A 14,910-nucleotide genomic window follows, 5' to 3' on the forward strand; every position below is an offset into this window, starting at 1 on the left:
TCTTCCTGAGCTCAGACTCCCTCTGCCCATTCCCCCTCCCTGATCCATAGAGCCCAAGAGGGACACAGCAGCACAGAGGACATGGGAAAAACCTCCCTTGTCGGATCCAGCCCTGGAGGAGCTGAGCCCTTGATCTGCCATGGTGGGGAGGAGTGAGGGGTGTTTCCAGACGGTGTGCTGGATGCTTTTGCTGCTCTGCAGAGTGTGGGGGGGACTCAGCGAGGTTTGGGTCCCTGGCTCTTGCAAGCCCCCCCCACATCATGAGCAACACAGCGCGAACTGAGCCTGACTCTTCTGCCTGAATGTGAACAAACAGTACTCAAACACCCTGCCCACTCTGCCTTGCAGCAGGGATGCTGCCCCCACCCCCATCCTGAGGAGAAGTGGCATCTTGTCCCATGTCCCTCAGGCAACTGGGAGGGGGGCCAAGTGGCCCCCCAGTTTTGCCTGTGGCTGTTCATAGGGAGTGTTCACATACCGTGACAGGGCCAAGCAGCACCTCCAGCACCAAAACAGAAACCAGTGGCTGAGGGTGATGTGCTGCCACAGGAAAAACCTCAGAACAGGTGAGTTCAGCCAGATCACACATCCTTTATGCTAGGGCAGAAATCTCCCCTGTACTCACAGTGGGAAGCCCCATCACTGCACTCTGAAGGCATGAATCTCCAGCAGATGACTCCAGAGCCAAAAATCAAAGCCACACTTGCCCCAGTTCCTCTACAATATCCTCCAGCTTCCCACAGACCTTTAGGTTCAGCCTGCTCTAAAAAGCCAGAGTGATTTTACTTGCATAGGCTTGAGTGCAGAGTAATGTTAAGATTTTCCATGAGTGTATTAAGGATGCAATGTTACAAGAGAACTGACAGGTGGATTTGGCCTGTGCACCTCCTCTCCTGGCTGGTATCTGGGCACAATGCCTTGGCCATCCTATCAAAGTCCAGAGAAGAAACAGGAGTGCAACACACAGAGTAGGGAAGGAGATAAAGGGGAGGATGAAAAGCTGCTGCAGCTGCAGGGCTGAGGAGGTGGAGAGTGACTGCCAGCAGCCCTGTGCCGTATTCACCACCCCTGAGGATGCACTCCAAGGAACCTGTGGGCAATGTCCATTCATTCCCTTTCAAGGGGAGAGCCCTCCTCACAGCTCACAGGCATTCCCTCTGTAACAGCCACACCAGCTTCTGAGCCTTTGGGGCTTCAAAGGCTCTAGCTGCAGGAAGGATGAGTTGCTTTGGCACAGGCTGTCACAAGAAGGGAGATGCTGTGGGAAGTGAACGGTTCTGCCAAGGCAGGTGGGTATAATTCCACCTCCCAAGATCCCCTCTTCATTTCCTATCACAGTGTCAGCACCTATACGGGAGGTGTTGCCCTTTGCCACAGTCCCCAGGGAAGGCTGCCTGTCCATCCCCCTGGAAGATCTCCTAGCCACACAGGTCCCTTTCCCTTCCACACTGCACCCACAGCCCTGCAGAGGGCTAGACCACCAGAGGATGCAGGCAGGCTTCCGAGGGGCTGTGCAGCAACACAGCGTTTCCCATCAACCAGCCTAAAAATGCACATTAGAGGCTGAGGGCAGGAACAGCTTTATACCCCCTAATAATCTTGTCTCTAAGCTAGATAACTAGGACTGCAAATCCCTGGTGATAATCACAGCCGCCATGCCTGCAAGCTCTCCCCCAGACCATTCATCTGGCTTGATGATGCTTTAAAGAGACATCTAATGAGGATAATCTGATTCAAATCCCCTCCTGCTTTTGGGCAGCAGAGCAATTCAGGCCCCCTCAAACTCCTTCTTCCTCCATGACTGTCTTTATTTCCCCTTCGTATATGAATCACTGTGGGGTTTCCTTTGCTTTTTGCATTACTATTTTAAATCTTTGATATGACCACTGCAATCAAGATTCAGTCCCTTTAGAACCTAATTAACATGAAATCAGGCTCAGTTTTACTCATAGCCTTATAATGGGATGCTGGCCGCTGCTTCAGCTCTCACTTCGGGTGCAGGGAACATTGCAGCCTGCTTAAAAAATTCCCTCTTTACCTGATTCAATCAGAACCACTTACAGGAAATATACACACACATTTCAAGTTCAGCAAGAGAGTCAAGCTTTGGGAAGTGGGGAAGATCTCAATCACACTCAGCTTTCAGTACAGAGCAGATGGTGAACATTCCGACTCTATAATTTATAGGACACCATCACTATGTATTAGTCCTATACAGCGGCCGAGCTCAGCCAAACCATAGCTCATGCACACTCAGGGGGACTCTCACAGGTGATGCTCCACATGCAACCTGGGTAAGACCCAGGTTTTGAAGAAAGTACATGCTTCATGTTTCATCTCCTTTATAACACAGAGCAGAAGATGCACTGCAGCAGCCCTTGTCCCAGAGGGTCTTCCTCTTCCCCCTAGACTGGGCAAACGCTTCCCAGCCTGCAAACTTGTGTTTGAGCTAGGTCTGTATTACACAACATCTGCGTGCAAGCAACTCCCCTTCCCTTCCCTGCGAGCAGCTCACGCAGCAGCATGAGGGATGCAGGGCAGCCCAAGGCCAGGTGTAGGGGTTTGTTTGCGTTTCTTCAGGGCTGCCAAGCCATGCTGGCACATGCAGCATGCTGGGGCTCACAATGCCCAGGAGGGACGTGCATCACCACCGCAGCTCAATTTCAGCAGCACCTAAGCCTCCCTGCCCTGCCTTTCACCCAGACACATACACAATGGGTGCAGTGAAGGACCTGTAGGTCAGGAGGGGGAATTGCTCAGGGTGGCCAAGTTGGGTTGTAATGAAAAGGTAAAAAGGCAACCTCAAAGGGGTAAAAACTACCCCTCCAGTGCAAGGTGATGGCAGCTCCAGCCTTGTCTCTAAGGTTGCAGAGTTTTCAATCCCTTGCACAGCTAAAAAAAATCCTGGAGATAAGTGTGCAAGATTGAGCCTTTACAGGTGCCTGGTGTGCAGGCACAGAGTGACACTGTGCTATTCCAGGGCTTCCCCAGCTCCAGTGCCTTTGATCCTCTGCTGTTCAGCATAACAGCACGAGGCACTGAGTCACCCCTCAGTCCCACAGGGGAATGAGGATTAATTAGTTGATTCTAGCACCTGTCTTTAAAGAGAGATACTCCACCACCACATGAGCCATGGGTTGTTACTGAGCTGAGGCAAATGCAGCCCTGGCTTCATGTCTGTGATCTCTGGAAGAGCAAGAAAAAGAAACAGCAGTGGGGGGAAAAAAAAAGAATATTCACACTGGGGCAATGCCAATGCTGCTGTCAAAACTAGGAGAGTGGCCAGCACAGAGGTTCAGGAGAGCTTTGAGCTGACCAGTGCAGACAACGATAGTGCCTCAAGGACTGCCAGCCCTCAACAAACACCCTAGGTGTTCCAAGTCTGAGCACAGGGCAGGAGCAAGGCAGGCCCAGTCACAGCATGGCACTGTCACCTTGTCACTGCACGGTGAGCACATAGCAGGACCAGAGAGCTTTCATGTGAAGACATAAAAGCAATACTCCATACTGACAGAAAATGGGAAAAACCTCCTTAGCTTGTTTAATGCTGGCTGGGCTTTTTAATTTTTTTCCAGCATTCCTGAGCACAAGTGCTTCAGCTGGCCCTGGCACAGCTTGTTGTAGCACCAAGAGGGTGTTGGGATCCAGAGGCTAGAGCAGACCCTGCACACCAGGGCCATGTTTCCTAAGGGGAGGTGTTCTCTCTCGCTGTTTTTGTCCTTGCCCCACCTCGGTTCTCCTTCCCGTGACACACCGAGCCCACAGGGCTGTCGTAGCCAGCCCGCAGCTGCACCTGGGCCGGCGGCGAGGAGGCTGCCTGCACGTATGTAAAGCATGGGCTCTCTTTCACACACCGCTGACTTCCCTCGGCAAAGGAGGCAGCGGGGCACACGGGCACGCTGCCTTTCCTGGCTCCTCTCAGAATGCCCCAGCACACGGTAAGCTCCGGGGGAACGAGGGATGCGACATCGCGGCATGTGGCAGCTCTTGCAGAAGGAGCCTGTGGCAAAGGAAACGTGGCCCAGCGCGGGCCGGGAGCCCACGCTACTCAGCTGCCAAGGAGTCTGAGCGAGTCACGTCACTCCAGGGTCCCCCGTGCCCGACCTCTCTTGCACACCGGTTCTTCACAGCCAAGACAGCCCCTCCTGCACAGAGCTGACCCGAAGGGACGCCTTGCTGCCTAGTATCATCGTGCTGTATTAATATTTAACAGCGAGGAACAGATCCAGAGACTTTGATTTCCCCACTGGCCAATTCAAGGATAATTGAACTGTGCAGGGAATTTCAGCATTTCAGAGGGTGGTTTCGTTCCAGTTCACACCAAAACCTAACCATGCCGCAATGCCTTATGAGAAGGATTGCAGCCAGTTTCAGGCAGCCTCCCTGCAATGGAGTCAGGCACTTAGGTAGCACAAAACCAGCTGATCTCAGAAGGTGCCCAGCCAGCAGCCCTCACCTAACCCTCCCCCCAGAACTTAGGTAAAAGTCAAACTCTGCTAAAGAGGAAAAAAATTGTTTTTTCACAATGTTTCCACTCAATTCCAGATTTGCCACTCCAAAGTAATGTCAATTTGCCCTTGTTACAAACCCCCAGTGGAGGCAGATCCTGCTATAGAAGCAGAGCGAGTGAGGCACAGTGAATTTTCACTCGCATGCCCAGGGTCATGCAAGAAATCAGCCACAGAAGTGAAACGAATCCAGTGGTTTTGGCTCCTGCCTCTGGGCTGTACCAGCTATTGCCTTCTCTTGCATATAAATCACTTTTCTCCACCAGTGAAGGACAGCTGGCCACTGAATGGAAAGTGGCAGTGGTTCAGCAGCCCACAGCAACACTGCACATGGGCTTAGGGTGGGGAGTGGAGAACACTCAGAGTGCAGAGAAGACTGCCAGGGATCCAGGCCAGCTGAATGGAAACAGAGCAGCTGGAAAACAGCCAGTGCTCCTGCAAAATCAAGACAAGTTAAAAACCCCACAGGAGGAAGCCTCTTCCTTGCTTTTGGCGGCAGAGCAGAACTGACCTCTGCCACAGCTCTGGCAGACAGCTCAAGGCAGCAGAGCAGGAGTCCCTTCTTGTCCACCACTGCTGTGAACAGTGGTCATGATGAGAGCAACCAAGGAGCTCTTGCAGCTTGACCACAGCTGCTAGGCACCACTGCTGACCTAAGCCAGCTACTCCCTTCAAACTACAGGTCTTGGCAAGCAAAGACGTCCAGTTTTAACCAGTCCCCAAAGCAAATACCAGAGGTGGCCTTGAATCTAAAACTCTACCACCAGTTTCAAGGTTTGGAAGGGACAGATACAACCCCAGGGTTGGATTTATCTCTGATCTTTTTTCCAGGAACAGAGAGATCTTTTACTACGGGTGCCATTTCAGTACACAGACTTTCTCTCCCATTAATATAGACTGAACATATAATGTTTTATCATGCTTAAAAGTTGGTCTGATTTAACTGCTGGTGCAGCAGTTAGTCTTAGAAAACCTGGCACAGCAGAGAGCTGTAATCCCACCAGGTAATGCCAAGCAAGCTGATTTGTGCCGAAATCTCTCACAGGCCACCTTTGTGAGCTGTTTGGCTAGCAGGCTGAGGAGGCAAAATCTTCTTCAAAGGACTGGATTGAAAACGAAATCCTGTGGGTCATCCTGCCATAGCAGAGGAAACCATATTACAACCTCATTTAGTTCCAGCCCCAAAAAAAAGCACTGTGAGACCAGAGCTTACACCAGTGCAACTGATATGAGCTCTTCTATACTAATTAAACTGCTTTTATTCTAATTTTGCTGACATAACTGACAAACAGAAACACATCCACAAACTGAAACAGTCAAACCAGAGACGCTCACAGGTACTTTCACCACAGAGAGGGGGATTCCTCTTTGAAAATCTCCACAGGGATAGGGAACTGAAGCAAGAGAGAAGAGAAAGCAAGTAACTTCAAACTGTTTCTGTTAGTTTAGATTTCAGTCAGCTTGGCAAGCTCTTTCACGAGGTTTGAACACAACAGACCCTGAGTAACTAGCCTTAATTCAGCTTCAGGCCTTCCATGCCTCTGATCACAGTCTAAGTGCTACTTTCACAAGACCTTTATCAAACATTAGCCCTGGCTACTCCACCCAGATGAAAGATATCCTCAGCTGCCTTGTCTCCTCTGGTAGTAAGGGCAGTGTTATGGCCTGTCTAAACTAATAGCTGACAGCTCCTAGAGGTATTTACATAGTTGAAGATGTAGCTTTAGATGTGTCCCAACTACTTTGGGTTGTAAAACATGATGGACCTGAGACACAGTGTCATATTCTTAGATACGCTCCGCTTCCCCTGCCAGTTCTAGTAAATACTTTTTCCCCAAGAGTAAGAAAAATATTTGCCCCAAGGTGAAGGAAGATGCTGCTCTTAAGGAACTAGATTTTATTATGTACCAGCTGAGATTCAGCCACCTGTAGGAAGTAAAAACAGCATCTTTCTTCTTTGAAAGTAGTAGAAGGAAAGAAATACCACATCTGAAACACAACAGTGGAAAAAAACCCCTGCTTGAAGGTGCAGGAGTGGACAGTAGCACATGTGGGTTACTCCAAAGCATTCTGGGTGGACCAAAAAGAAGTTTCATTTTCACTAGTTAAAAAAGCACTCTGAAATTACTCTTGGGGCCAAAGGGATTTAACCTGAGTCTATGGGTTATTAGAGTGAACTGGAGAGCAACCTAGGAAAGGAAAAGTCTCCTTTCCTTATAGGAGTTGCAGAGGACACAAGAGTGGCTCATTTTATGCCACTTCCTTTCCTCCCACAGACTGCACCTGCACATCGAGAGCAAATCGAAACCAGCCTATTCTAAGCCATGGTCTCCTTTATTATGAGGGATTCAAAGCAAGAGCGGGGCTGAGACAGCATAACCAACACAGAAACTTGTTTCTCAGCATGATTTTCCCCTCTCTGGTGGCCAAGTCCTGGTTAGTACCTTCAGGATGGCAAAGCTAGCCGAAAGTAGGGCATGCCCATTAAACTTCCAATCCTCCTTACACAGCCACGACAGTTTGCACATGTCTTTCTCCTTTGGGTTTTAGCCAGAGTCCAGCCCTTTGGGGCATCATAACACAGCTGAATGGTTTAGCTCCTTTTGTTTCAGCTGACAAACACCCTAGCCCTCCCCCATCAGCAACAATACAACTGGAGCTGGGATTTGTGTGTCCTCTGAGCAAGGATACAGGCTTTGTGCCTTGCTGAGCTGTCTTTGCAAGGACTGCCAACACTCACAGCTGATTAAGCCTGCAGTGCTGCTTTCTGCTTTTCCTGCTCACAGACAGATGTCAGAAACAAGCTAACCGAAACAGTGCACACAGCTAGAGCTCTGCACCTCGGAACATTAAAGCAGACTATTAGGGATTAAATAAATTAAACCAGAGGGGAGCTTAACACATTCTCTCTAGGCTTCATTTCTACCTGGCATGCAGTTCTGGGTAAGAAACATCCCAGCGTTTCAAAAAGCACTATTCTGGCAGGTGGCTCAACTCATTGAACAGAAAGGGCTGTATTTGAAAAGCTTTTGCCACCACCACATGGTTGAAGCCACGAGTGCAACAAAACAACTAACTAGGAGTTAAGAGCTGCCAGCAAGGACCAGCCTGCCAGGGCAAACTGGGGCAAGCATTTGCAGGTTTTAGAGGCCGTGCCACATCACTAATAAAGAGCATACAACTATGACATATTACTTATTTTATTAAATTAGAACTCTCAAACATTAGGACTTGCAGTAAGCACAAGGCACAACTTACAGCTGGTCAGAACCTGTTAGTAAAGGGATTATACACAGCATATACCAAACCAGCCGAGGCAACCTGTTTTCTGTGTGCTGCTGTGGTCCTGGCTGCTGGGTTTCATCTCTGGTCAGCCCCAGAGGCTGCACTACTGGGGCTGTCTTTGGGCTTGACAGGTGGAGTCTTCTTCTTCAAGGATCTAAAAGAAAGCTAAAGTGCTGGATTGATGATCTTCTTTAGTCCCCTCCTTCCCTATTAGGTACCAGACATGAAAATAGTGAGTCCTTCACTGGGCAGATGCTCACACAGCTGGATCATTAACTGCCAAGTGCAATCTATCTAGAAGCTCTAGGCCAGCCTTCCTTTCCCATTCTTCTCTTGGTGGACAGACAAAATGTGGCAGCAAGGTTTCACGTTAGACTAAGGTGTTGCATTTCAACTGAAAGAAGGAGCCTGCTGCCTCTTCTCTGGTACTTTGGAGACAGTAGTCTGTTCTTCTAATATTCTCTCAGAAAAACATGTAGCTCCTGGCCACGGGCCAAGAGGAAAAAACTCAAACTTGATCATGAAATGGGATTCAGATGTAATAATGGATCGGAATCCCCAATTCAAACTCCCTCCTTATATGTTATCCACTGAACAGGAATCAAACTTTTATTGAGAGGTAAGCAACTAGGAACAGTTCTGGATGAGTGGTCATGACAAGTCAATCAAAAAAAAGCTTCCCAATGTGATTTCAACTGCAGCAGCTTGAATGCCGGATGTGAAAAAACCTGATGAATGTGTGTGAAGTATCACAATGAGAAGCTAATCATCATCAGACTTTCTCATCAGCGAGACAAAGGACAAGGCAGAAACTCCTGGTATGTGACCAGCACAGATTGCTAAAATTCGCACAAGTCGTTGAGCAGTAGCAACTCGAGTGCCTTCCAACTGGAAACAGAATGGAGAAATTATTTAATCAATAGAAAAGAAGAAAAGCAACAGCAAGCTTTGATAAAAGAAAGAACCAGAGCAGGCATCAAGTGGCTAGCTATAGAAAACCCCAAACAGGCCCATTTACTTCCCTAATGTTATGGAAGGTACAGTGTTGCCAGCTGGAAGTGCTGAAGGGCTTGCCAAAGGCACAGATTCTACCTGCTGGTAGGGAAGCAGTCTCTGAGCATGCAGTGACAAGTACACAGAAAAGTGAAGTATGCTGCTGCTGGATGCCAAACTCTCCCTCCAGCTTTTCAGACCAAGCAGGTAATTGGAAAGAGTGGCATATCAGATGGCAAAATCATCAGTGAAGCCACAAAGTTTGGCTGACACAAAACATTACATGGGCAAGGGAGTCACAGAGCAAATAACAGCTCAGGGGTTCCCAGGAAGAGAAAATGCAGCAAGGAACACGTGTACCAAGGCTTTGCATATCAGAGATGGTTTTTGTTAGCTTAGGCTTGGCTTCATGAAGTTTTGAAGTAGCACAGGAAGGACCAGATTACTAGAAGACTCATTTCAAGGACAGCCAGACTCCTGTACCTCTACTGTTCTTGTAGACAGTCTTGTCTCTGACACTTATGAAGGCCAACAGCATATGTATTTATTGTTACATGTATTTATTGCTAATATAATGATGTTTCTAACAATCACAGAGCAGTGGAATTCAGAAATCCCTTGAGATGTCAAAAAAGCACCTTACCTCCAGCTCACAGAATAGCATAGGACTGCAGTAGGCTTCTCCTAATTTACAGACAGCATTCATCTCAATGCTGCAAGCATTCATCCTGCCAACTAAAAAGACATTTTCCCACATTACAAGCCTCATAATCAGCAATCAGTGAAGAAAAGTTCTAGGAAATTCCACATCCACAGAACAATCCAGAGCTAATTTTTGGAGCACAATAGAAGGTAAGGCAACAGCGAGTAGTGCAAACAAAATTGTACAATTTTGGAAACAGAATTAGCACAGAAGTCTCATAATACTAACAGCAGGAATAGTACCACATCACTCTTCATGTAACATTAACATTCTGCATAAGGGATCAGCACACCATCAGCTTCCACTCACTTACCAAAAGTTCTCCTGAGTCATATGGTATCACAGAGTTGTCTGATCTCCAAGGAATTCACTTCGTCAAGAGAGCCATAACACAAGACAATGCTAAGACTCCTCTATTTCAGAATTAAGCCTCCTGACCCCCAAACTCTAGGGACACAGCACCTATATTCCAACACTGAGCAGTACAGTCTGGCCCCTCCAGTTCCTCAGAGCTGAAGCAGGGAGGGTACACAGGAAAGCACTGGGAGACAAAGTTTAGAGGCACAACATGGCCAGACAGTACACAGCAGTATGTATTAAAACTATACTTGATATTTTTGTAGCTCATCCATTTAGATTCACTTTATTACCACAGTATCATATGCTTCTCACTGCTCATTAAGATTATCATGAAATCAGATCTGCAGGAGCAGATAGACCAGTAGAGTGCCACACACACACACACACAAATCAATAATACAAACCATATTTAGGGATTAGGGACAGAGAAGAGAGGCCTGACTGGCAAAAATAAAAAGGAGAGAGCATGTGATCATGAGAGAACAGTGTTTTATCTAGGAAAATAATAAAAAAGGCAGAGGAGTTCAGAAATAATTTAAACAAAGTTGCAACAAAGCCACTGATTTCCTTTAGTTTGTTTCAAGTTAAGTCAGTGCCCTGTTTTAAGAAAACCAACAGTGAGTTGTGCTGCTTGAAGAGGAGGAAGAGGTGCCATACGTACCCCCAGTGACAAGAAAGCACACTTTCCCCAAGAAGAAGCTGGCATCCACATAAGCTAGGGAAGTTTCGACATTCTTCAAGCTGTCAGAAAAGTACAGACAATCCAGTTGGACAGGGAGGTTAAACCAGTGCAGCATAAGGAAAACAGGAATAATTTTCAGAAGCACAATTAGAGAAACAATGATGTTAACATCTGCTGATTTGTGAGCTTGCAAAGTTCTGCTTTATGCTAAAAGCATGACATCAGAGACCTCTGTAATACCCACAGCTGTTTAATAACCCATAACATATCCTTTCTACTCAAGACTCAACAGTTAGTTAGTTTGAACAGTGTCCTCCATGATTTACAGACACTAAGCATCTGAATTCATTAATATCCAATGAAACTTCAGCACCACTTTGGCTCTTTCAGGAAGCGCTTGCCCACACATTTCTGCAGCACCATCTGTGCTGTAAGTACGCAGCTGGGCCTGTCATTTTTGGTAAATGAGAGCCCAGGATCATCAGTCACAAGTTAAGTAAGCAATAAAATGCTGATTTCTGTGCCTTAGCAAGTCTTTACTTGTGGCCTGGGGAAACAAGTATAATTTCTACAAAGATGTAGAGCATAAGATGATAGAAAAGGGATCAATCCCTGCAGCCCTTTCTCTTTTGCCTAGAGATATCTGTAGTGCTGATCTATAGTGCTTGACCAGGAGTATCAGTGAACTGTGGACACAGACACAGCCACTTGCTGGTTATTGGGCAGCACGGCCCAGCACACATCAGACTTCTGCATGTTATAAAACTTCACAGCACCACCAGCACTTCCATGCAATTCTATAGACAGCCTCTTTCCAAAGCTCAGTTCGTTTTGTCACATATCCAGATCCAGAAATAAATTCTGCCTTCTCTGCTATGGCAACTTAGTGCACAACAGGCATGTTATTGGACAGAGCAACTCAGTCCTAATCCACTGCAGGAGGCCAGAAAGCCACTGTATATATATTACTGAGTTCTTCCACCACAGCAAGTCTTGGGATTGAAATCCACTATTCAGCAATTCCAATATAGTAAAAATACAGATTTAGCCATCAAAACAAGAAAGAATATTAGTCCCCCCTCTCATCTTTTTTCCCTTCTCTTACCTGTACTTGCTCTTGATGTCAATCATAAACACAATCAGATCTATCCTGGGTCGAAGATGATCCCTCTCTGAGGGTAAGGGGAGGGATGCAGCAAGGTGACTGAAAGATAACAAATTTGCCAGTTTAACCAACTAGCTTGGCAAGACAGTACCCACTTACCCATAATCACCCAACCACTGCAGCTCACCCTGTAGCAACTTACCAGGAAGCCTGCTAATTACTAAATACGTGGGCATTGAAGAGGCACTGTGATTGTTTAAGTGGTACTCTCATATCTCAGGCCCACTCATAGTTGCTGACAGGCACAATGGTAATTGCTAGACAAGGCTGGTTATAATGCGACGCTTATTAGAGCATAACAAGTCTCACAGAAACATTTTCTCTGTGCAGATCTCTATGGCAAGTCATTTCATTTAATTGTTACAAAGAGTCCTTTCTAACAAAGCGAACTCCAATTCTTAACAGGAATATTTTGCTGTAAAGTTTCATCACTGCATTTCTGTCACATTCCAGAGATACTGCTCATATGCTCACACAGGACAGGTGACCTTTCCAGGTACAGAACAACCTGAAACCACAAATTTGTCCCTAGAACAGCTTTACAGATGAAGTTATAACTCAAAAAGAGCCTCTATTATATCATTACCCTCCATTTTAACCCTTTTACTATGTCAGAAGCTACCAGGTTAGCTTAGGCATCCTTCAACATGGTACCACTGCTAATTAGAGCTGTTGGAAGAAATACAGGGTGGGGATTTTTGCATCTCTGCCCACTAAAAAAGCCAAACAACCACAAACAACTAACAACAACAAAACCCAAACAAGTGTACCAACAAAAAATTCAACTCTAAAAGGTTTCAGCAGTACATAACTGGATCTTCCATGGGGAAGAACATTATCAGTACCGCATTTTTGGAAGATCACCTTAATTTAAACTGGGCAAACAAACATCCCAAACATTCAGTCACTCTCACAATCCAGTTCCTTTCTGGAAGCCAAGGAAGAAACATTGATTCTGGTCTTCTTGGGGGAATATTACTTCTAGTATTTCAGTCTCAAGGACTTAACAGTTTTCTGCAGCAGCCACAGACCATGGCACACATTCCCTTCTTTTAATCCTATGTAGTTTGTAGTTTTGTTTGCTAGTCTCCAAATAAAGGTATCTTGTTTCTTCTGTTTATGGAAGATACGATTTAACAAAAACATTCTGAAACGAACACAAGAGATGAGCAAAGTGAGCTTGAAAGACACACTGCTTATTAATAGAAACAAAAAGCAGCTTATTAGTTTAAGGTGAAATTTAGGGAGACTCTTTGATGAAAGTATCAGATCACCTTGGGGGAAAGAAAAGGGACCCAGAAAAGCACTGCATTGTTTGGAATTCTGTTATATTTAAACCAACAGGACTAGATGATGACAACAGTCTCTAGATATGCAGTGCCAGCAATAAGAGACACAAAAAACCCAAGCCCTGTAACTCTTCGCCCAAGAGCTGTTCCGGACAGGTAGACCTGCCAGATTAGATATCAGATTTGTTTGTAATGTGTACAATCCCAGAGTAACACAGTGGGGGAAAGAACCCCACTGGCTTTGCTTTCCTAGCAATGTGTACACAGGGATGTATCTTACTGTGTAGCATGAGCACACAATTCTGTGCCTTTGGGCAGTTACCCAGCTGTACTACCAGCAGCCATCTAGTTATGGCATGCCACAGCTCAGCAGAGGCTGCAGGTTTCACATAGAAAATGGGGTAATTCATTTACTATTAGCACAGATATCCAAGATGCCACAATCAGAGCACTACAGTCACTCTAATTAGCCAGCAGAACATTAGCTTGGGTTGCTTTTACTGCATAGCCATGGATTACAGCAGAGAAATAACACAAACACCTTCTGAAGAGCTGACTAAACTCATTTGGTCTTGGCAAAAGAGCTGTCAAGGACATTTTATTGTAAAAAGTTGGTTAATCAAGCTCTTAAGACAGGACATGTCACATGGCTAAAGCTGAAATCCCGAGTGCATCTCGAGGAGGAAAAGCACGTGTGCATACAAACCAGAAAACAGCTACAGAGAGCCTCCAAAGCAATGGACATCTTTAAGAAACACTTGCTCTCCTGCAAGTACTTGAAGCATTGTACCTGCCCCATTTTGTCCCAGAATGTTTAATTTCTGTCTCTCAGGCGGGGGAAAAAATGTGTTGCTCTCACACCTTTCCAATTTAGTAATCAAACATCTGTGCAATATGCAAAAGGCAAGGGTACGTGCATTGTGAACACGAACGTGGGAAATGCTTCCCCCCCTTTCCGTTTCCAAGCATGCCCAAACTGCCTGCCCTGAGGACAGAGGGGTTCCCCCGCTGCAGATGCGGTCACATCTGGGCAGTGGTGCTCTCTAGCGTTCGCAAGAGCGAAGTCTCGCTCCGAACCGCGTGCTCTACAGCTGCGACTCCTGCCACGGGGGCGGAACCTGCGCTTTTAACCAATTTCAGTGCATCAGGAATCTGAAGCGGAAGCTTTCCGCGAATTCGCGTCCCAGCCGCTGGTTTGCGCCTCTTGGACCGGCTGGCAGCGGGCCCCGTCCGGGCCCGGGGCCGCCCCCCACTCACATGTTGATGCTGAAGTCCCTCTTCTCCTGCAGGATCGCCTCCGCCAGCTTCTGCTGCAGCGCCTCGTCCGAGCCCACGAGCTGCGGGCAGAGGCGACAGCGCGGTCAGCACGGCGCGCGCCCGGCCGCACGTTTGCACAGCGGCCCCGGACAGCGGCGGAGGGCACGGGACAGGCGGGCGCCCGCAGCGGAGCGGAGCGGGGCCGCGCCGGGGACAGGGGCGGAGAAGGGGACGGCGGGGCCGGCCGCGGAGCGGCGCCACCGCCGGGCCTACCAGGAGGACGCCGGCGTTGAGCGTCGGGAGTTTGTCGAAGGGCCGCAGCACCGACATCTCCGCGGGAGACGGCGCCAGCCGCCCGCCGCCCGCCGGAATTCAAACGCAGTCGCGTTCCGCCTTGCGCTGACGTCACGGCGCGGCCGGGGCGGGGCGGGGCGGGGCTGGCGGCTCGGGCGCCGTTAGCGGCGGGCGGCAGGGGGCGCTGCGGGGCTGGCGGCCATCGCCTCACGGGCTAGCCCGGCTCGGCAGGGACGCTGGGATCGTCGCGTCCAGCTCCTGGACCTGCACTGGAGTCACAGCACGGGCCCCAGGAGCCCCAGGGGTCACAGCACGGGCCCCAGGAGCCCCAGGGGTCACACCATGCGCCTGGCAGCGTCGTCCAAACGCTTCTT

At 48.0% G+C, this 14,910-nt stretch overlaps 1 protein-coding gene across 1 annotated transcript; it reads right to left on the bottom strand.

Annotated features, from left to right (window-relative positions):
- Nucleotides 1-8,390: 8,390 nt before the first annotated feature.
- On the bottom strand, nucleotides 8,391-14,648 carry CENPM (centromere protein M). Its single transcript, XM_068191426.1, has 6 exons — nucleotides 14,516-14,648; nucleotides 14,243-14,322; nucleotides 11,637-11,735; nucleotides 10,511-10,590; nucleotides 9,430-9,521; nucleotides 8,391-8,681 (listed from the first exon to the last, which is right to left on the bottom strand). The coding sequence occupies exons 1-6, from the start codon at nucleotides 14,570-14,572 to the stop codon at nucleotides 8,556-8,558; spliced, it is 534 nt and encodes a 177-aa protein (XP_068047527.1). The 5' UTR covers nucleotides 14,573-14,648; the 3' UTR covers nucleotides 8,391-8,555.
- Nucleotides 14,649-14,910: the final 262 nt, after the last annotated feature.

Source organism: Anomalospiza imberbis, chromosome 5, assembly GCF_031753505.1.
Source record: "Anomalospiza imberbis isolate Cuckoo-Finch-1a 21T00152 chromosome 5, ASM3175350v1, whole genome shotgun sequence".
Lineage (NCBI taxonomy): Eukaryota > Metazoa > Chordata > Aves > Passeriformes > Viduidae > Anomalospiza > Anomalospiza imberbis.

Bases quoted from the DNA above. Each gene is read 5' to 3' on its own strand.
- CENPM (XM_068191426.1), bottom strand. From the start codon at position 14,572: ATGTCGGTGCTGCGGCCCTTCGACAAACTCCCGACGCTCAACGCCGGC. The intron at 10,591-11,636 runs GTAAGAGAAGGG...CTTTTCTGACAG, and splicing joins GACATCAAGAGCAAGTACAG to CTTGAAGAATGTCGAAACTT. The intron at 9,522-10,510 runs GTACGTATGGCA...ATGTCTTTTTAG, and splicing joins GTGCTTTCTTGTCACTGGGG to TTGGCAGGATGAATGCTTGC.